At 36.7% G+C, this 22,768-nt stretch overlaps 1 protein-coding gene across 5 annotated transcripts in view; it reads right to left on the reverse strand.

Annotated features, from left to right (window-relative positions):
• PHKB (phosphorylase kinase regulatory subunit beta) overlaps positions 1–22,768 on the reverse strand; it is a 215,074-nt gene that overhangs the window by 25,173 nt on the left and 167,133 nt on the right. For 4 of the 5 annotated variants that reach the window (XM_025448119.3, XM_035713913.2, XM_049098249.1 and 1 more), the window contains 11 exons: positions 22,088–22,143; positions 21,496–21,589; positions 15,750–15,833; positions 15,241–15,345; positions 13,681–13,763; positions 13,392–13,482; positions 7,950–8,011; positions 7,707–7,869; positions 6,470–6,551; positions 4,502–4,559; positions 2,267–2,357 (listed from right to left, as the gene is read on the reverse strand). In XM_025448119.3, the coding sequence (XP_025303904.1) occupies positions 2,267–2,357; positions 4,502–4,559; positions 6,470–6,551; positions 7,707–7,869; positions 7,950–8,011; positions 13,392–13,482; positions 13,681–13,763; positions 15,241–15,345; positions 15,750–15,833; positions 21,496–21,589; positions 22,088–22,143 (969 nt within the window). Of the gene's footprint in view, positions 1–2,266; positions 2,358–3,305; positions 3,397–4,501; positions 4,560–6,469; positions 6,552–7,706; positions 7,870–7,949; positions 8,012–13,391; positions 13,483–13,680; positions 13,764–15,240; positions 15,346–15,749; positions 15,834–21,495; positions 21,590–22,087; positions 22,144–22,768 lie in introns of all 5 variants that reach the window. The other variant, XM_025448120.3, reaches the window with a different exon arrangement.

Genomic DNA, 22,768 nt, shown 5'->3' on the forward strand with positions numbered 1-22,768 from the left:
CGGTATTAAAGTACTTGTTGATTTATCTCTCACCTATGGAGGGGAATAAACAAGGCTGCCCACAGGCCTAGGAAATGAGATAGCACAGAGGGAAAGGACAATAAAAATTCAAAGCAGAGAATGCTGCTGAAGCTGGCAAGAGGAATACTCTGGTCTTTTTCTCTCTCTTCTCTACCCTTGGCATCTTGCCTCCCAGAAGAGTCTGCAACCCCTCCTTCCTCCTGATTACCCCTCTTCCATGGACAGTGCACAATTATAAGGGGCTGGAAAATGAAGAGCAGATGAAAGGGGCCTTGTGTTTTCTGACATGAGGGGAGAGAAGAGAACATTTGCCACAACTTTGTGATGAAATGAAAACTGAGAACATAATAAACTGGGTTTATTATGTCCCAAGTGGTACCAACCAGTTAGTCCAAGTGCAATTACTTTTATTAAAATGTCAGTGTGTAAAGAAAACAGAAGGCACATCACTGCTTCTAGAAGTATGAAATGTACCACTATTTCATTCTAGAGAGCTTGAGGTGATCTGAAAGTGCTTTGTAGAAACAGTATTAACTTCAGTTCTCAGGGCAGCATTTCATAAATGAGTGAATGCAAACTGAATGCTCCATCCTCTTTTTCTTTTGTAAAGGGGTAAGGTGCAGTCAGTGAATGGACTTCATGCACCTGAAGCGGAGCTGTCAGCTTCCCGGGCTTACTCAGCTCTGTAAGTGACTGTTTTCCTGGGAAGGCAATGGTCCAGGCACAGCCTCAGAACAGGCTCCAAAGCTTTTGGGATATGGGGAGCAGAGTTTCAGGATCATAGGCTGCAAGCTCTCATCAGAGAATGCACAGAATGGACATGACTAACCGTAACCTACCCCTCTCCAAGTGTCAGATCCCCAAAACCTTCTCAGATACTCATATGTAGTAGAATTAACTATATTTTCAGATATACTACAGTGGCCTAAAATTCAAGGAAAAATAGTATCCCATTTACTTTCTTTCAGAGGTGGCTAAGTCCAGAGCAACAATACGAGACTGTGGTTGGAGGTGAGGGCTGTGGTGAGGAAGGGCAATGGATAAGGTACTTCCTTGTACCTTGGTCTGTGTAGCTGATGAATGAGGATGAAAATTCTACCTCTTAATGATTTGGAGAAAATAGAGAAAATAACATATGTGAAAAGTGATTTAACTTTTCCTCAGGAGTTTTTAATTAGTACAATCATTTTTTCATTGTTAATAAATATTATAGGATAAAATAACTTAAATTTCTAACATTTCAAGCTGGATGTCAAGATGAAATTATTTCAATTTTAATGAATTAAGAGCCCTGAAATATGAGCAATGGACTGATTCTATTAAGGAAGGTTAATGTATTTCATATTATTAAAGCTTATTATATCCCTAGGTCAACTGTCAGGAAAATATCATAAAGCACACATATTCCCAAAGAAGAGAAAGAAAGCAAACAGGTTTTCCTTCCAACTAGATGATGATTCAGCCAGGTAATTAGAGCTCTGGAAAACAAAACAAAAAATGAGCAGCCACATCCCACTCTGCATATCCACATGCACAAGCTCAATTCAAGCCACATTCATCAAGTGCCTTCTCCAAGCCAGACCCCATGCTGGGACAGGTGCTGGACAAGACCTGGGCCCTGACTTCCAGGAGTTCACAGCCTACTCTGGGTGAAGAGACACACACTGAAATGAACTGGGATGCAGGGCAGACTGTGAGAAATGTCACAGGCCTGTCATGAAAACCTAGTGGAGAGAGGGACCATGCTAACTGGAGATGGCTCTGTAAGGAGGAACTAACAGAAGCTGGCCCTTGTGGGAGGGGAGGAGCTCTAGGGAGAGGTGGCCCAAAAGGTTTGGGATCTGGGGAGCCAATGCATTTCTAAGAGTGAGAAGAATTTAATATGGAATAGAAGGAAAAATGTGCCCTTCACTATTCACCTGTCTTTGCCCTGCCCATCCTAAATCTGTCTGGAGTACATTAGTTGGGATTATTCCATTTTCTGGGTCAGTATCTTCACTGACCTCAACACAGGAGTTGAAAATCACAGCTCTAAGGTTCAGCAAGAAAAAGGGGTGGTCTACTTAGTAACTGCATCTTTAAGACAAGGTTTTGCTTCTGCAGGAGTCTTCTGTAGAAATACCTGAGCCACTGTTAATGTGATTGAGAGGCCTAGGACACTGAAGCTTGCCAGATTTAAAAGGAAGAGTCCGATCCAGAAGCTTTTCTGATTGTGACCAAGGGAGAGTCTGAAAAAGATACTTACCTGTTTGCCCTGCACTAAAACATTAGTAATGGATGGGGCCAGGCTGTCCACTACTTTACTTAATAGACTTGCTGCACGGCGCACAACCGACCTGGGGGCAAAGAAGAGAGCACGCCAGAGATTGACAAACCTAAAAGATGATAAATGAATGGAGCCCCTGATGGGGGAGATTCAACATGTACACAATTAGTTCCTCACATAATAATTTGGAGGAAATACTGAACCTGACACTGGACCTAATATCTGAAGTCTCCCAGATTGTAGAGGACTCTCCAGAATTAGGAAGGGATCCCTCATCCTCACCTCTGTTACCAGCATTATTCATGCCATTATCAATTTTAAAAGAAAGAAAAAGGAGCTTAACCATTCCTTTGATGGGGAGTAGAGTAGGGGGAGGATTTAACTGAGTATTCTGATTTTGCATTAAAAATCATTATTAAGTCTGTCACTGGTAAACATCATCTATTCTTACAACCACTTTAAATCGTGTTTCTTTTGGTGCATAGATAACCAAATCCCTGCATTTGGAGCCTCGCTTAGTACTCCATTTTAGGAAGTGATACAATGAAATACCAGCATTTTTTTTCTTCATAAAGCCAGAATGTTGGAGAAAGGAATTCACACTGCTATTTTTACATTTCTGAAAAAGTCTCAGACTCTAGAGAGAACAGATTTTTTTAAAAGCATGGCACATGCAATACATAAGACATTTTTTTCCCTCAAAAGTAAAATTCATGTGGAACTTTTAGAGGAAGAAAATAAAATGGAAATAAATGTAGGCTTAAAGCTGTTTTCCTACATTTCAGAATGTCCATGGAAGCTGACTTAGAAAACATATTTATATTCCTTAATCTCAACATACATGGACCAGTAGAAATTAAGTCAATAACTGATATAGTTAGTGAAACAAACACTTCCTACTTTTAGAGAAGCTTTAACCCACACACTTTAAGGCCAAAAGACATACTTAACCCTCATAATGCAAATAGGGCCACACGTTTCAAGCAGCTTGAGTTTTTCCACATTCTGTGTATGTTACCTGTTTCCCATGGACCAGAAAAGTAGTAATGTGTGGAGCTATAGAGGAAGAAAATTTCTGGGTAAAGGCAGCCCCGTAGCGTACCGCCAACCTGGGTGTGTCAGTGCAAAGCCATAAAAGGAAAAATACAATAAATAAACTTCTAGGAGCTTGTTCTTTTAAACCTAACAGCACTAAAAATATCTGCTAGCTAATGCTCTATCTAAAATGCAAGTATAATAACATAAAAGCAAAAACAGGTTTGCTTAGCAAAATCTAAGAGTATAGAGACCACATTTGAAACTTACTGGCTGAAAAGCAGTATCTATTGGTTTGCATGCCTTACTGTGCTGAGAATTTACAGTGCAAATTTGAGATTTAGCCAGAGGATTATTATATTATTTCTTCTGGGTCAGGATGGTTAATTTACTATAAATCACAGAACTGAAATACTGCTAAGGGATTGTTTTGTCAAATCCCCTTGTTTTAGAGATTAGAAACCCAAGGCTCATTGAGGTTAAGAGAGTTTCTTAGGGCACTGCTTGAGATTTTTTTTTCAAAATGAGATAATAATAGGTCGTTATGTGTACTTTTACTTAAATTCTGCTAGTAAAATGGCTAGAATTGCTTCAAAATACAAAGGACTATGCATTTAGGCATACCTACCCCACTGTGAATTGAAACAATTTTATCTCGATTTACCTAATTTTTTTTCAACCCCTGGGAGACTACTTCTGCAAAATATATTAGTTATTCTACATGAAGCAACTATAATCACTGGGATTCATTCAACTTAAGTGATGAGAGAACTGCCTTCTATTATTTTTGGTTATGATTAAATGAACCATTGGTCTCTTTTCATGGCCTTCTATGATAACAGAACAGATTTCCTGAATACAAAGTAGAACCTAAAGCACCTTGGTGGGACAGAAGAGGTGCAGTGTAGGAACGAGTCATTAGCATATCATTCCAGTGAATACTCTCTCCAGGTTCTATTCCTATGGAGGTCTTTATTCATAGACATTATATTTAGTATCTTGGGAGAGCCAATACAGTGGAATGCATGCAGATCCTTAGAAAATAAAATCAGGGCCATAACCTTGGAGTTTAAAAGTAAAAATTAGGATAAATAACCATCTTTAAGACTGGCCCATAATCTTTATGCCTTTAAATATGACAACGCAAAAAAACATAATGACAAAGACACTAATACGAACCAAAGCTTTTTGCTGCCAGCTCTTCTATAGACTCTCTCAATGTGATCAGAAACGGTACCTAGACATTGAATAATAGTCTTTGTTGAAAAAAAAATACCCTTTAAATTAAATGCATAATATTTATTCTCTTTTTAAAAACTACCCTTGAATTTCATTTTGTTCCACTAGAGTTAATATATCCACATCCATTAGTATTCTGAACTACCTGATATATTTAAACATGTAACCCAAATACATATTGTGAATGTCCTGGTCATAGTTACTATTTGTTTTGAGTATATGATTTCAGTGAGTACTTTATTTCTTGAAATTTGTTTTCTTGCTTAATATATAATCTGAGTTTTTAACAAATAAAAAATAAGTTATTTTAATTTACTACAGAAAATAATCAGAATACAGCAAAGTGAACAAGTGCTGTAGACTCTGAATATATGATTCTTCATTTACTTCTCCCAGGAAAGTTTATGAAGGCTCTGTTATGTGCATGATTATTCCAATACATACTAGCCCTCAAAAGACACCACTGGACTTCATTCTTTTGCCACAATTTACATGTGATCTGGCTTCATGACTGGCTTGTCAATAAATTAATGACGGTGACAGGACAGAATAGTAAAAAGGAAACAAGGGTAGAGAACAAGATCTTTATCATTTTACCATGAATTTTTTTATTATAGCTTTATAACAAATTGGATAAAATTATATTCAGATTCTGTAGATGCTTATGATTTTCAATGTATCATAAGATTTTACAGATTTAAAAACTTAGTCTTTTAAATAACAAGAGTATTATTCCCAAGTTCATAAAAATAGTTGAAAAAAAGTAATTCAGTATTTTCATTATAAACTACTTTATATAAACCTTTTTTTATTTTAAAGCACTACTAAAAAACCCATTCTGCTTCTAAGTTCCTAATAAAATGCTTGCTTTTTAAAAATCCTATTGTTTTAGTTAAAGTATAAATTTCAATGAATGTCCTCAAATAATTGGAATTCTGCTTACAGTTTCAAGACTAATTAGAAACCTGGGGGATTCTGCATGAAATTTGCTTAAAGTTTTTCTGCCTTTAATCAGTTAAGAAAATTAAGACTATTCAGTTGACATACATAATATTCAAGAAGTTTATCTCTTAGCTACAGTAATGTAAAAACTAAGTAGACCTAACCTGAATAAACAATTATGTTTAGTTCACTACCAAAAGTATAAATTTTATTAATTACATTGCTGTTTAGAATCCTGACTCAATTTCTTTTTTTTTTCTGACTCAATTTCTAATCCTAAACAAATCAACATGCCCCTCTAATAGAGGAGGACTTCCCAATGAGCCAAAAACTACATGTTATCTTGAAATGTATTTTATATTATTCTATATAACAAATTGTTAGAAGCAGTCTGTGATGGAAAATTCAAGAATTCCTTAGAGTGCCTCAATATACAAGTGTGGATTTCAGGGGTAATTGGGATACATCCTTAATGCAGAGAGGACATGATTAGAAATGATTTATTTTTGTTAACAATGTTTAGAGCACAATTCTATTAAATGCCATGTTCCATTTCAAATGGCTGCTGCAGCCCATGAGGGAGCTAATTTTTATAGTTATAATGATTCAATATTCTTCTTAAAAATATACAGGTAATAAAACTGGAAACAGAAACTGTCAATAAACAACTATGAAAGAGTCATCAGAGGTTAATAGTCATAGGCAGAATCAGGCTCTAACACCATTCAGACAATCAGAGAAACAATCAAGCATCACTGCATGAAAGCAATTTAGGAGTTCATACAGTCTATTCCACTCTAGGAGGTATGAATAAACACTTTCCATTTAAAGGTTTCCAAATAAAAAGGTTTAATGGATGATAAAATACCATAATATTTTAGTATATATTCATTATCTATATTTTATATGTGCTCAAGGATAGAGAGGTCTCATTATTTAAAAATTTTCTTTGGACTGTATACTTACCTTCCCTGGTGATGAAGTTGGGGCCTTCTCTTTTGAGTAGTATACCCAGCAGGATGGCTTGGCTAGCCAGACAACTGCAGTCCTAAAAACACAAATCATTGTGAATAACTGGAATAAAATGGGTACAAAAGTTATAGGGAATAAATAATCAGGCAGTCACATGATGCAAAGAGGAAATCTATGAAATTAAATAAATATCAAATATTACTGATAGACTACTATGCATTAGATGACATTAAACAACTATTAATCTTAGGTATCTTGGAGACAGAGCATAGACAAGTTGGCTTCCTGATGTAGTAGTATTTAGTAATCAAATTTTCCAGGAAATAAAGTAAGCAATGAATAGAAAATATATTGTCTACAAGCATTAATACTTGATTAATACTTGATTCTGCACTCTGAGAAATTTGACCAAGTCATTCCACCACTCCCTTTTTGACCCTGCTTATTCATAAATAAGAGACCATGTGGCTATCAACTTGTCGTGAGGAGATGGATAAAAGGAGAGGACATGTACAGAGTGCTTTTTATGTATTATGGCACTGTGCTATGTGCTTTATGTTTACCATATCATATTTATGCTAATAGAGATCTATAGATAATATCAATCAATAATAAGGACAAATGATGTCTAATAGGATATATATTTAACCTACATGCTCATATTTGTGGTATGGCCCAGTAAGATGTCATGATGTTTTAGTTCTATCATTAGAATTTCATTTCCTTGGTAAGTACTATACTCACTCTCACCTCACCTCTTTAAAATGCAAATAATCTTAGGGTAGATAAAATATTAGGTTGCTAACATAATATTCATATGAATGTGGTCATAGGATTGCTTTCCTCAGTGACTGGAGAGACTTAAAACAAGCTATTAAAACCTAAACACAGGGACGAGAGGGAAGATCCAAGAAGGAGAGGATACTAAAAGAGAAGTCTGGATATCCCAAAGGCAACTATTCCTGACATATTCTTTAATGTCTCATATAATACCTTCATATCCAAGGCTACCCAATTCATCCCCACTCCTTAAGCATCTCTAAGACAACCATGCTAAAATGTTAGATCACGAGAATAGCCTCTCATTACTGCTTCTCTACTATACAGAGGCCATCTACCTCTAGGCACTTCCATACTTCCTCTGAGAGGACAAAAGAAATATGGGCTGTCCCTGAGAATTCTTGTTCGGTCAACCTCACTCAGAGCCATGTGGGAATTACATCTTCCTCACATTCAGTTTTTGAAGAATTTCATGGGTGGGCTTGTGCTTCCATTCAGCAATGGCGACATCTGGTTGCTGTTCTAGATCAGGAGCACTTGAGGTACTGCTTTGTCGTTTGACTTTTGAGTGTTTGGGAAATTCTAGTTCCTCAAAACTCTTAAATTCTGGAAGCCTAGAAATTAAAATAAAAAGTTTCAGATTTCCTGCATTTCTAATTTCCTGCTTTTCTAATAATGACCCAAAGGGACTTACTCTTCTGTGTCACTGATTCGTAGGAAGTCAAGTTGTTCTACTACAGCTCCAGATATTAGTGTCTGAAATGTGATTGAGAAAAAATTCACAACTCTTAAATTCACAAACCCATACCCTTATGATCTGTGCATATACATTTCTGTAAGTTTGTAATACTAAAAAAAATTTACTTAAAAAAAGATAGACACAATTCTTAAGTCATTTCTTAAGAGAGCATTCTAAAGTGAGATAGGTTTTCACATACAACAAAACCTTCTTAAATAACATATAGGGTCCCTGGGTGGCTCAGCGGTTGAGCGTCTGCCTTCAGCTCAGGGTATAATTCTGGAGTCCCAGGATCAAGTCCCACATCAGACTCCCTGCATGAAGCCTGCTTCTCCCTCTGCCTATGTTTCTGCCTGTCTCTCACTGTGTCTCTCATGAATAAATAAATAAAATCTTAAAAAGAACATATAAATCAAGTTATAAGTTCATGGGTCATAATAAATAGGAAAGTCAAGATGAGATTAACTGTATTTTCCCTCTGTTCTTAGAATTGTGGGCATTTTTTAAAGCTGGAATTAAAATTCAGTATCTATTAACATCTTAAAAATAGTTTAAAAAATCAAATACTAAAATTGCTTTGAGAAAAGATGATATGAAATTGCACTTTGGATTCTGTTACTGTATTATACTTCAGAGCTATCCAACAATGGGATACTGCCAAATCTTCATTTTTCAGGATCATGAAGTTGTTGATTATTGAGGCCAGTACTTCTCTACATTCTCGCAACCCATATCTGGTCATTTTATTTTTCATTAGTTCCTGATTATAGGTTAGCAAACTAAATAAGGCCACACTCAAATACAGTTTTTGTTTGTCAGTGGTTCACAGTGAAGAGCATAAATGAATGATAACCCACGATGGATTTTTTAGCAATATGTGTCACTACTAATTATCTGGTGAATTGTCAGATAAAATTGAGAAATGTACTACATAAAAAACAAGCCATAAATTATTTTAAAAATAAGGCAATTCTTCAATCAAAACTGTCTTACATTTATTACTTCCTCTACTTTCTCACTGTTCTTTTCAAATATGAAACAACATGACACACAGGAAATGTTGCACTCATTGGTTAACCATCCAGGGTTGTACTGCCTTCTTCTCTAGTGGAAACTCATAAACAAAGTAGGTCATCAACAAATACCCATTAAAAATGTCAGGATAGACATATTACCAGCAACCATACAAAAGCCTTCTTGCAAAGTTTGAGTGAGGAAGGCCAAATATGCAACTGATTTGCACATTTTCATGTGGCAGTGGCAGTCAGGGTCTGAGAGCAGTCTGTGCCTAGGCAGAGAGCAGTGCTGAGCATAATTAAAAGTCCTCTGATGTATTTCCTAAGACTTGGGCTCAGATCTATACATCTTGCTCTCTGGTTGACTAATTTGTTAGACAAATATTTATTGAACACCCACCATATTCCAGGCACTCTGCTAGGTATTAATGATATAGCAAGAATAAAATACAAAATTCCTGCCCTCTGGAAATTGACTTTAGCTCTGTGTAGGAAGTAGACAATTTAAACAAACAAAAAACTAAATATGTTAGATGATATTAAGTACAAAATAGAAATAAGAAAGGTAGAGGATGAGAAGTGTTGGGGAAGGGGAATAGGAGGTGGCAGGTGATTGCCATTTTATACAGGTGATCAGAAAAGACTTCCCTCATAGGGTGACATGTAAGCAGAGACTGAAGGAAGGACTATAGTCAACAATATGGATATTAAGGAAGAGTGTGCAGGGCTGAGGAAACAGCAAGTGCAAAGGTCCTGAGACAGAAGCATGTTTGGTGTGTTTTAAGAGCAGTAAGGAGGAGAGTGTAAATGGAGTACAGTAGACAAGACAGAATGGTAGGAGATGAGGTCAGAAGAAAAGGTCCAGATCATAGACAGTGCAAAAACCATTACAAGGACTTTGGTTTTCATTTTGTAAGACAGAGTAAGTCATTGAGTCTTATGATACGTGACATAATCTAACTGCCTTATGACCAGGAGGAGTATGAAAATGCTAACTGTCTTATGGCCAGTAGGAAATCTAGGTAAGGCATGATGGTAACTTGAGCTACGATATTAGCGTTAGAAGTGATGGGAAGTGGTTAGATTTTGGGTATAATCTGAGGGTTATACCCTCAGATTAGGAAGTCAAGTTGTTCTACTACAGCTCCAGATATTAGTGTCTGAAATGTGATTGAGAAAAAATTCAGATTTGATAATGGATTGTAATAATGTGGGGTATGAAAACCAGATTTGATAATGGATTGTAATAATGTGGGGTATGAAAGAAAGAGAAGAGTCAAAAATTATTTGATATTCAAAGCTAATAATATTGAAAGCATAAGAAAAATAATTTTGACTTAATATTTTCTATTATTAGCCTACCCACTCTATATACTGAATAAGCCCATAAAGTTAAGTGTTAATAGGCAAATGCTAAATTTCATTAATAGCCTCTAGAGCTTTTTTTTTTTTTTTAAGATTTTATTCATTTATTCTTGAGAGAGAGAGAGAGATATTCAGAGACACAGGCAGAGGGAGAAGCAGGCTCCATGCTGGGAGCCCGACATGAGACTCGATCCTGGATCCCCAGGATCACACCCCGGGCCGAAGGCAGGCACCAAACCACTGAGCCAGCCGGGCTTCCCACCTCTAGAGCTTTTGATAAAAAAAATTCAGTTGGTGAACAGAGGCTCCTAAATTAGTTTTATAAAAAACATTACACTTATGATTAATTTACTGGGCATTACTACTTTAGTTTGGATGGTAAGTAAATAACATTATTATATATATGCCAAATTAAATATAATATTCAAAAGGGTATCCTGCTCTGCAGTACTTAATTATATCCCACCAAGGTCCTTTCCAGCTGAACATCCTACCTAAGACTGCATGCCATCCTATCATTCTGCACCCCTTCCTAGCTTTGTTTTTTGGTTTGGCTCCTCCACTAGAATAAATCCCATGAGATCTTGTATTTTTTTTTTTCACCATTTTATCCCCAGTGCCTAGAGAGGGAGCTCAATCAATACATGCTGAATTAATGAACCAATATTTATACATTTTCTAAGATAGAATAGTAGTGAGCAGAGCACTTTGGGAATTCAGAGATGACTCAAGCTTGGCCTGAAAGAGTTTTCAATCTACCAAGAGAAGCAGACACAAGAACTAGTACACCTAAATTAAGAGCTATAGCAAAGTTTCAAGCAAAGTGCCACAGAAACACACTGGAATGAGAAATTAATTCCAACCCTGGAGACTTCACTAAAAAGATGACAATGACCTAAGTTATAAAATTAAAGTATTTAAGAAAAAAAAAAAAAGAAAAAGGCAACTCTAGAATAGAATAATAGTATGAGCAGGAAAAAAAAAAATCCAATTACATTCAAGGATTTTGAAACTACCTAGTATACCTGGGGAGTGGAAAGCTGGGCTGGGAATGAGCTTCATGGAAAGATCCTGGGTGATGAGGTGGGAAGGGAGGTTGAGGCCCAGTGACAAGAGAGACTGTAGAATTTGGGCTTGAAATAAAATGAGAAGCATATAGATGCCATTTCCATTTATTATATTAAAGAGAAGATGAAGGCTAGGGTGGGGGGATGAGAGATTGTTGGTTAGTAAGTATAAAGTTTCAGTTTTCCAAGATGAAAAGTTTATTCTCTGATGAAAGACCCTGTACTCAAGGGTCCTTCTTCAACCCTGTTCTTAGGATATGAAAGCAAAATGTATGTTCTTTGGGCAGGAGGTTGGATGTTTATTTTAGAAAGTGAAAAGCCTAGGAGAAAAAATTCTCCAGATATTGGCACCTGGGGTTTCCCCCAACAAAAAGGACCCTTGCCACCAGACTACCTGATAAATGGCTTCACGAATCCTTGTTTCCAAGCATAGAGCCTCCATTAAACTTATTCTTTCACTCTTAAAAATGAATGTAAGGCTAAAGATTACCACACATCTGGCAAGTGCCTCTAACATAAAAGACTGAGCACAAAAAAAAAAAAAAAAAAAATTAAGAGAGAAAAGAAACCTGAAAGAGATCAAGCAGAGGAGAAAATTTCAAAAACTCTCTAGTAAATAACCTCAGAAAGATAAAATATAATATCCAGAAAAGCAGAACATGATACTGTGAAAAGGGAGAATTAAAAACATGATAGCCAAAATATAAAACTTAACAGGGAAGCTTCATGATAAATATGAAAGAAATTTTTCCAGGAAGCATGACAAAAAGATAATAGAATAGCAATAGAAAGAAATAAAAAATAAGGAGAAAAAGATTAAAAATTTAGATAAAAACCAATCAAGTATACAAAACACAAGTGCTAGGGGAATGAGTATGTAAACATTTTACCTACATAGGTATAGGTTTCTCTGTAAAATTTCCTCTTTCTTTCTCTTTTTTTTTTTTTTTTTTTTTTTTTAGATTTTATTTATTTATTCATGATAGTCACACAGAGAGAGGCAGAGACACAGGCAGAGGGAGAAGCAGGCTCCATGCACCGGGAGCCCGATGTGGGATTCGATCCCGGGTCTCCAGGATCACGCCCCAGGCCAAAGGCAGGCGCCAAACCGCTGCGCCACCCAGGGATCCCTCCTCTTTCTTTCTCAATACTGAGAACCTGCTACAGGAAAGACTCTGAGATAATCACATTTCTTTATAGGAAATAAGGCACCTAAGTCCACTATAGACTACAATCTGAGTAGTTCATATTAAAGGTCATAAAAGGATGTTCAAGAAGAGTAGTGTTATTTTTGGTCTAGGTGATTTTGCAGAACTGGCCCTAAAGTTCCATAAGATTTTAAAGTGTAGGCGTCTTGAAAGAATGAAGGATATTCCAGGCAGAGGAAATGGCATGATCAGAGGGGAAGAACCTCACCAAGTCAGAACACAGTAATTAACTTGTATTGGCTGAAGCACGAAGAGCGTTTAGTAGAAGATAAATGTGGGCAGGGAGGCTGTTCTGGCTAACAGGGAACCACAAGGGGCTTCTGTTATTTAGGAGTTCTGAAGATAATGCTGTGAGGTGAACAAGGATTATTTCCTGGTTGGATGTTACTGAATATGGAAAAGAACACTGGGCCAAGGAGTAAGGCAACTTATACCTGTGCCTACAGGTATAGGACTGTACAGCAGGTCACTTCATCACTCTGGACCACAGCTTCCTCAATCGCAAAATAGAGGGTGGAGATGAGCTATTAAAGTCTAAAATCCTGGTTGGGAAACCTCTGCAATTGTTCAAGCATGAGATTGGAAGGACAAAATAACAGAATGTTTACAAAAGGAATAGGAAGACAGGCACAGAAAAAAAACCTTAAGACAAAAACCTTAAACAGAACATATATTAAGAAATACAGCTATATCCGTGCATTAATTGTCCTGAAAACAGAAACATGAAATTCAGAAGACTACCTGTAGACGATCAACATGAACTTTGACTCCTCCAACTATTCCTTTTTTAAAGGCTGCCAACATATCTAATATGGGGTTGAATCGGCTACCTCTAAAAAATATAAACAAACAAAAGATGCATTATTAATAACAAGAAATAAAAAATATAATACTAAGTATCCTTCACATATGTAAGTCTCTCTGCCACATTCTGACAGAGACATAAAAACAGTAGAAGGCCCTGCTTCCAAAGGGTTCACAGTGTTAAAGGGGATGAGACAGGTGCACCTCACTTCTTTCATCAACCTACCGTATATTGTCTTCCCGGATGAGGACAAGGAAAAGTGGACGTCCGTGCATTTTCCAGTATTGCTTAATGAACTGTAGGGCATTCTATCAAAACAAAAGAATGAGGCAGAATGTAATGGCATTATATCTGAGCTGATCAGGATGTTTAACCATTTGTGGCAAAGAGCCAACAAAACTCTGATATATCAAGACAATTCATGGTCAAACTCTGGATAATATAGACTACTAGGAGTAGAAATGAATATATTATTGTTTGCTAAGTTTGAAACTTCACTGATTTTAAGTTGAAACTTTATTGACTTTAAATTTTGTTCTTAAAAGTAATCAGATCACATGTATTTTAAGTCTGCTTCTTTTTTGGTGGCCTAAAGAATACAGTTTAAGAATAGTTCCAGGAAAAAAAAAAAAAAAAAAAGAATAGTTCCAGGAGAGAAAAAAAAAAGAGAGAGAGATACAAACCAAGAAACATTAACTACAGAGAACAAACTGATGGTTACCAGAGGGGTGATGGGTGGGAGGATGAAATGGGTGATAAGCATTAAGGAGTGCATTCGTTGTGAGGGTGATAAGCATTAAGGAGTGCATTCGTTGTGATGAGCACCAGGTGATGCACAGAACTGTTAAACATCTGAAACTAATATAACATTGTATGTTAACTATACTGGAATTAAAATAAATACTTGAAAAAAAAATGGTCCCAGGGAGGAAAAACCAAACCAGGACTGTCATCTGGAAGATTAATCCTCATTCCACATTACTATGCATGTATTATAGGAGGTAGAAGAAACTAGACTGAATCTCTACAGACCATCAGAAATGTGGAGAGAGTTTTTTCACTCAACTTCTATTATCATCACGTCATCAGCATATCAAAGGCTTACATAACACTTCATCATATGTCAGGTACTATCCTGAGTGCTTTATATACATTAACTCATTTAATTCTCAGAATATTTCTATTATTATTCAGTTATACAGACAGGAAAAGAGAGACCCAAGAAGTTAAGTAACTGGCCCAAGATCACACAGCTGGTAAATAAACAGTAGAGCTAAGATCTTAACAAACGTCTAGTGTCTCCAGATTTCATGCTCTAAACCAGGACTCTAAGCTTCTCTACTCTGCAAATAGGAAAGGGAGTGGAGATTTTAACTGACTAGGTGTTATGAGTTAGCTGGGGTTTTACTTGACATTCTTCATAAATAAAATTATTTTGCTAACTCAATTTTTGTTCAAAAAGAGATAAACTACTGCTGTCGTATGAACATGGTTTTCAAATGGTCTCCCCCCTGCTTTATAAACTGTATCTTTTCATTCCATTTGTAGAATGGTCTATCAAGCAAAGTCATACAACTTTATATAAGACATACTCCATCTATTATCCTAATGCTGCAAGCAATTTAACTCTTTCCCCATAGCCCTACAGATATTGTTTTACTTTCATGTTTTACACTGTGTTAACCCAGTGTCACAGACACCCAGGAGCACTCAATTTAATAACATATGATAAAATCAGTAGAAATACAGTCATCCAATTTCAATGAAAAGGGGTTTTGAAACTACCTTTATGTCATCTATCAGCAGTAAAACATCTTGAGACATGTAGAAATCACTTAGGTCAAAGATGATAGGGTAACAAACCACAGTCTTTCCTAGAATGCGATAAATCTGTAAGAGACAATTAAAAAAATAATACAAAACAGGACCAAAGGCAAAGGAACAGTAGCTTAAGTTCTAAAAAAGTTAAAATTGATCAAGAAATTTTAAAGTTTCTTGATTGGAACAGTAATATCACCTCTACTGTGATAGAAAAAGCCTCTGTTTAAATAAATGTCATAATCAGGTACCTTACAATGTTCAGAAATAATATAGCAGTAAGATGCTTATTCTCTCTTCCAAGACTTCTGTGATATTACACAAAACAGTAAGATTTCCTTGTAGAAAATAATAATTCAGATAACCAGCCCAAGTATATAATGAAATGTGAGAATGGATGCATAGCAGGTCAAACATCATTTCATTCTGTGGTATTATAATCTGAACATTGCTCCACAAGGAAATTTTATGAGCACCTTTGATGTACCGAGGCAGCCAATGGGCCTATCTGGCCTTCCGGAGAGTCCTAATTTTTCATTGATACCCAGGTGGAAATAAGCCTGTAAGACATAAATTTATAAATCAGTCAGGCAGGAAGAATCTATGCTTTCTTTTTTGGTCCTTTTACTCCCCCTGACTAAAGCCCTGCTAACTTCTGAATTTTCCTGAGGAAAAGTGGCCAGGGAAACCTTACTCAATAGACTTGTAAATAAGCTAGCCAATGATGTCAACTTAGATTTGGGGGTACCGAGAGATTTGAGAGCAAATCTTTGCAGATCTGCTTAACAATATTCTAAAATTTGACATTGTTCTTGTGCTGTCAAATGTACAACTTGCATGGCTCTGCCAATTCATAAAAGAACACAAAGAGGCAAATGCTTCCTGTGTGATTAAAAAAAAAAAAAAAAGGCTAAAGTTTTAAAATTCAGGACCTCACATCTCCTACCAGATTCCCACCTTCAAGTATTTCCCACCAAAATGGAAATGTCTGTATTGATTCTTCTGGTTATATGAATTTTATGAAAAATTTAAGCCACGTGCTCCAAGTGAATGATCCTGTTTACTCTCATAATCTCATAGGTAACACTCTTGCATTTTGGTATATACTGAAGGAAGGATAATTTATTGTGTAAGCCCTAAAAAACACCTGAAGTGTAGATAGGGTTACAGATTTTTTAAAGATATTTTATTTATTTATTCATGAGAGACACAGATAGAGAGAGAGGCAAGACATAGGCAGAGGGTCCATGCAGGGAGCCTGATGTGGGACCCGATCCTGGGACTCGGGGATCATGCCCTGAGCTGAAGGCAAATGCTCAACCGCTGAGCCACCCAGGCATCCCAGGGTTACAGATTTTTAAAAGTATATAGACGAATATATACCCATTTACACACATATATCAATATGTGCATATATTTCCATAAACAGATTTATAAACTATATATGCCTTTTTGGTGTCTTAGTTGTTAAAACTTAGTACTGTGGTGTTCCAGTTTCAAGATGGTAAACTGAGTCTATGCATGTACTCTACATTTCAATAGTGAAATGAATAAATATAAAGACCCCCCAAAATATGTGTAGCAGTCACTACTGGAAAATAGAAAAGGGTGCCACAGTGGAGCAGAAACTTCTAGAATTTCTACAAAGTAAAAACAGATGGACTTGGAATGAATTAGAAGGTAATCAGCACCAGAGCTGAGCACTTAATCCAATAAGATGCCTCCTTACTCTATTTTTTTTAAAAGATTTTATTTAATTATTCATGAGAGACGCAGAGAGAGAGGCAGAGACATAGGCAGAGGGAGAAGCAGGCCCCACGGAGGGAACCTGAGGCGGGACTCGATCCCGGGTCTCCAGGAGCACATCCCCAGCTGAAGGTGGCGCTAAACCGCTGAGCCACCTGGGCTGTCCTCCTTACCCTATTTGATACCTCTCCCTTGATGATGGTAGTTTCCAACTTTTTGTTATTTCTAATCCAAGTCAATAAACATCTATGGACAGTGTACTATTATTTCTGCAGAATAATTTCCTAGACTTGCTGGATTACAGAAAATATGTTTTCTTTGAAACATAATGACAGGGTGGTCACCCTGTAGAAACAGTGGATTAATTTATATTGGCATTTACACTGAATAGGCCTTTTTTGTTACTCTCTTGGGTCAAAATGATAGTTCTTAGTTTTAAATTGCTGTATTCAAATATTTTATGAACATTTTCCCATATATTTAATGGCTACTTGTATGTTCTATACATTTTTTCCATTGTTCCTCTTTCTATTGGATGTTTTTCATTCTTTTTGATTTGTAAGAGATCTTGGTATATTAAGAATATTACCCTTTGTATAAATATTTTACCCAGTTTGCTCATCTTCAATATTATTATGAAATGTGAGAATGACTGCATAGTAGGTCAAACATCATTTCAGCATGTGATATTTTAATCTAAACATTTTTCTACTAGGGAATTTCACAAGCACCTCTGATGTGCCAGGTTGTTTATCCCATCTTCAGCTGTATTTAGTTAAACTTGTCAATCATTTCCTTAATGGCTTTTTTAGCACTGGCATTATTCTAAGAATGGACTTTCACTCCAAACAGTTGTAAACTGCTCTTCTATTTTTCTTCTAGTGACTTTTTTATATTATTTTTAAAAAAAAATTTAAATCTTTAATCTGTCTGGAATTCATTTTTCTATTTGACAAGAGGTAGAAATCTGTTTTCCTAAATGGAAAATCACACCAACTGTCTCTACATAATCTACTGATTACGATTTGAACTGACTTCAAATATCAACCTCACTGTACACAAAATTAATGTCATCATCACCAGAGGTATCTGTTCATTCTGCTACGGTGTACACTCCCTGTCAAAATTAGCTCTGTCTCTTTCTCATTCTGTATTGCTATGTTCCTAGAGAATAACATCCCTTCAGTTGGTTGGCACTGTGCCTGGCATATAGCTGTTGCTCAGGAAATACCTGAAGGATGAATGAAGGAGCAACTGGATGTCCTTCTGAGCTAACTGTGCTGTGAATACTGACTGGAATAATGATTCTGGTTTTAGACAAAGTCAGTTGGCCAGAAAAAGTACCCTATAAGCATTAGGATTTATAGCTACACTAAAACTATCGCATACTACACTAGATAGAGCCCCTTTTCTCTCAAATATTTTCAAATTTTCAGAAATAAATGTATGTCTAAAACTATTTGATTTCTTCTCTTAGACAAGTGATTAATCAACCATGTGCAAGTTAAAATGTACTGATCTAGGTTTCCTTTAAATACTAGTCTATTACAGTGAAAGAAATATCCTTAACTTTCTGAACCTAGATACAGCAGGTCTATGACAATTATGTAGACAGATTTGGAGTGCTTCCTAAATTCCAGGGTACAGACAGTACACATGCACACTATTTAATCCACTGAATGGTATATAGTAATGGCTAAACCACCCCAAAGTACAGAAGTACTACATTCTAGATCACATTATATTCACCTCCCCCACGAGTCAAGTCTCACCATAGTCCCCACATCATGAAACATTAGCTACACACAGTATAAGCCCTGCTCTCAGCTGTCTGCTCTCATATTCTCTTAAGTGGGCTGAAGGAGGGTACAGCTCCTCAGAACAGAGAGATTAGTCATTGGCATAAAAATACATATTTTTATAAAAATATAAAAAGATTAAGTATAGTAAAGTATTAAAAGATGAGAGAATACTTTTACTTTTAAAAGGTGGGCTTATTACTGAGTAAATATATAGAACTGTTGAATCACTGTATTGTATACCTGAAAGTAATATAACACTGTATGTTAACTACACAAGGACTAAAAATTTTTTAAATATGGGTTTATAAGAAGCAATATACTAGGCAGTATATCTTAGAGGATGAATCCCAAACAGCAAATAGCTTGGAACACAGAGAATCTTCTATCTTATCTTAACACATGCTTAGAGAAGTTGGACTCTTGGCTCCAAATCTCATTTTACCCATACCACATACTCAAACTCTAAACCATTTGTTTACACCATCTTTAAAACAACAAAACATAAAATAAGTCAGGTCCTGTTAGAAGTCTTCCCCTCACTCTTTCAATTTATTTATTTATTTGGGGGGGGGGGCGGGGGGATAGAGAGTGGTGCATGTGTATCATTCTGTGCAGGGCAGAGGGGGGAGGGAGGAAAAGAGGGAGGAGGAGGGAGAGGGATAGAGGGAGAGAAAAAGGGAGGAGGAGGAATCTTAAGCAGGCATCCAGTGCAGAGCCTGATGCAAGACATGATCTCAAGAGTTGGATGCTTAACCAACTGAGCCACCCAGGTACCCAAGTCTTCACCTTACTCTTAAAGGAATGCTTCCTATCACCTCCATGGCACCTTGTATAAACATCTATTATAGCACTAATCAAGGTGGATTGTAATTAAATATTTTTCCTGTCAAACCAGTAGACTCAGAATTCATTGAGAACAGGGACAGAGCACAGAGCCATTTTATCTGAGTGCCCCACAAAAAATTCTGTACATAGCAGGTATTCACTAATGAATGAATGAATGAAATGTCACATTTAAGTCATCTGGAGCCATGCTGGTCTTTTAAATCTTGACTGCATGTTATCTGGTGGAGTACAGATTTACCTAACATAAAAAAAAGTTGCAATATAAATTAGGCCTGAAAAAAACAAAGTCAGGTTTATTTGCACTGAACACATGTTTATCAAAGAATAATAATCTTTGTTACTATTCTCTGGAGCTTTCAGTGAAGGACCATAAAAAGTATACCAGTAAAAACAGCCAGTAATAATAAATGCAGTGTTAGAGCCTTAGATTTTCTTCACTCTCATGCTGCCTCCTCTCCTTGCCTTGTGAATCCTCAGTTTCCTCTCCTCTTCTGCCACAAAACCCATTTACATCTTCGTGTGATTTCAAAATGTTACCTACTCTAGGGATCCTTGTATTTTTAGCCTTATCTCTAAGCAGAGGGGAAGAGAGCTCTAAATTTGTTAGAGGGAGTTTAAAAGCTCTCAAAGAGCTGGTACTCTGGGTGATCTGACACCCAGATCTGGGTTCGTTGCCAATGGAGAGAGTCTAGGCCAATGAGCAGTGACACTGTGAAGCCCTGCTTTCTCCTGTGCAATGTGCACCTCATGTCTCTAAGCTTTTTTTTTTTTTAATTTTATTTATTTATTCATGAGAGACAGAGAGAGAGAGAGAGAGGGAAAGGGGAGAGAGAGAGAGAGAGAGAGAGAGAGAGATGAGAACAGAGACACAGGCAGAGGGAGAAGCAGGTTCCATGCTGGGAGCCCAACGTGGGACTTGATCCTGGATCCCCAGGAGCAGGCTCTGGGCTGAAGGTGACACTAATCCACTGAGCCACCTGGGCTGCCCCTGTCTCTAAGCTTTTATTCCTTCTTATAGCATCAAGGCTTTGATCACAAACATTTTTATCAGCTGAATTGAGCTAATCTTGATCATTTGAGAGAGAAAACATTTATATCAAACACTTCAGAGTTTGTTCCTGTATTATTTTTTATCAATTACTAAGTAGAAGTGGTGGTTTATAAATAACTAGTGGAACTAGTTATTTATAGTCTATAGTGGAAGTCCACAATTTCCTGTCCCTAATGGGCAGGGATATTCCTAAACAGGCATTTCTGAATCCATCTGCAGAGTAGTACAGGCAAAAGGCCTCAAAAGTCACCTTTTAATCCAATTCAAAGAAGTATGTAACTTCATCAAAGATAAACTCAGATGTTACTTTATAATTACTTTGACACCTAGCAAACCAAAAGGGTGGGAATTACTTCAGACTCCAAATAGTAAGGCAAAAGAAAAAGAGAAGTAGTTATTACCAATAAATATTTAGATGAGAAGGTTTCCTTAATAGGTAATGTAAGTGAAAATTATCAAATCCAATGTAAAGGTTAATTTTATACACAAGGTACTAAAATTAAGGTTAATTTGTTATTTAAGTGCTCAGTCTAGGTGAATAATAGACTTTAGAAGAATCAATAAGACCCATGAATATAATGTATACACACACAATGCAGGGTTTTTTTTAGTAACACTGCCTGATAAGGCAGGTTTTTCAGCTTAATTAGAATGACTTTTCGATTAATGACCTATCTCAGAATCGGATTTTAACTGTGCTACCTGACTGTAAATTAAGTTAATCATCATGCTCTAGCACCTCCATAAAGTTGACAATAAAGAAGCAGAATCACTTACTTTCACCAGCTCCTGCTGAGCCCAAATCTGAATGGGTTCTACCTGTTGAGGAGTTTGAGTCTGAATACCATACGTGTTGAGGAAAACCTGAAGGCTAAAGAACACAGGGAAAAAGCAAGAGACATTTTTAGGCAATGCATGTAGAGTGTGGAGAATGGTGGAGGAGGGGAGGGAGCTAGCTTGCTGATCGTTTTAATTTATTAACATGAGCAATATACCATCTGCATTGGGATCCAGAGCCTTCTTGAGTTCTTCACAAGGCATCAGGTGGGAGCTCTAGGGGCTGGCAGATAGAATAAGCACTGTTTTGGGGAATTCCTAGTATCTGTTGCACTAACTTCTCAAAAATACAGCCCAGGCAACACTGGCACAGGTCATAGGATTGAATATTCACATCAATTAAAACAAAATTATTTTCAGATATGAAAAGAGAGTTGTTCTGGCACTTAAAGTAACATTACTGACATCCTTGAAACTCTGTTAAGGACTCTGTGAAATTCATCTCTGCCACTATACTCAATATTGCAACATAAAGTAGTAGACCCTCCACCCTTCCTCCCAAAGGAACACACTATCCATCTGGATCTCATACCGTTGGCTTTCTGCTACAAGTGCTACGTGAACTACGAGATCATTTTCCAGTGGACCCTGTAAGATAAAATGGGGAGGGGGGGAACATTTAAAAAGATCTGGTCATCATCAGCTACAATGAGAATCAAGGATGATATTAACCATCTCTAAGCAGTTCATTAAAATGATGGACATCTACTGGCTCCATGCAGTCACCTCTCTTTCCTTGCTCTCCACTGCCTACTAATCAATTTGATAGTGTAGACAGAGTAATGGAATACCAAGGAACAGAAAGCCATAAATCTCACCCCTACCAGAGGGGCTACCCTGTTAGGCCTATTTTGAATGATTTGGGGACTGAGAGTCATTTTCCATCATTTAACTCTGAAGGAAGAGAAGGAACTAAAAAACTCAACTTATATATTCTCTGTAAAAAAAATGATTGTGAGTGAAAATTATTTTTTTTGACAACCACATATTAGGCTATTCCCTTTCTTGCTAGCCAATTTTCCTTTGGCACCATATACATCAAAATAGCTTTATTCTAATATATAGTTCCTATAGTAGAGAATGAACTACCCAGCTGACTATGTAATTAACACTGTGTTCATGAAATACAAGCTGTTGGGCTTAACAGTGCTAATCAAAGATACTGTTGGATATTTGCTATTCTTCTTGTGTGTGTGTGGAAAAGATTCACTAT

Source organism: Canis lupus, chromosome 2 (genome assembly GCF_003254725.2).
Source record: "Canis lupus dingo isolate Sandy chromosome 2, ASM325472v2, whole genome shotgun sequence".
Classification (NCBI taxonomy): Eukaryota; Metazoa; Chordata; class Mammalia; order Carnivora; family Canidae; genus Canis; species Canis lupus.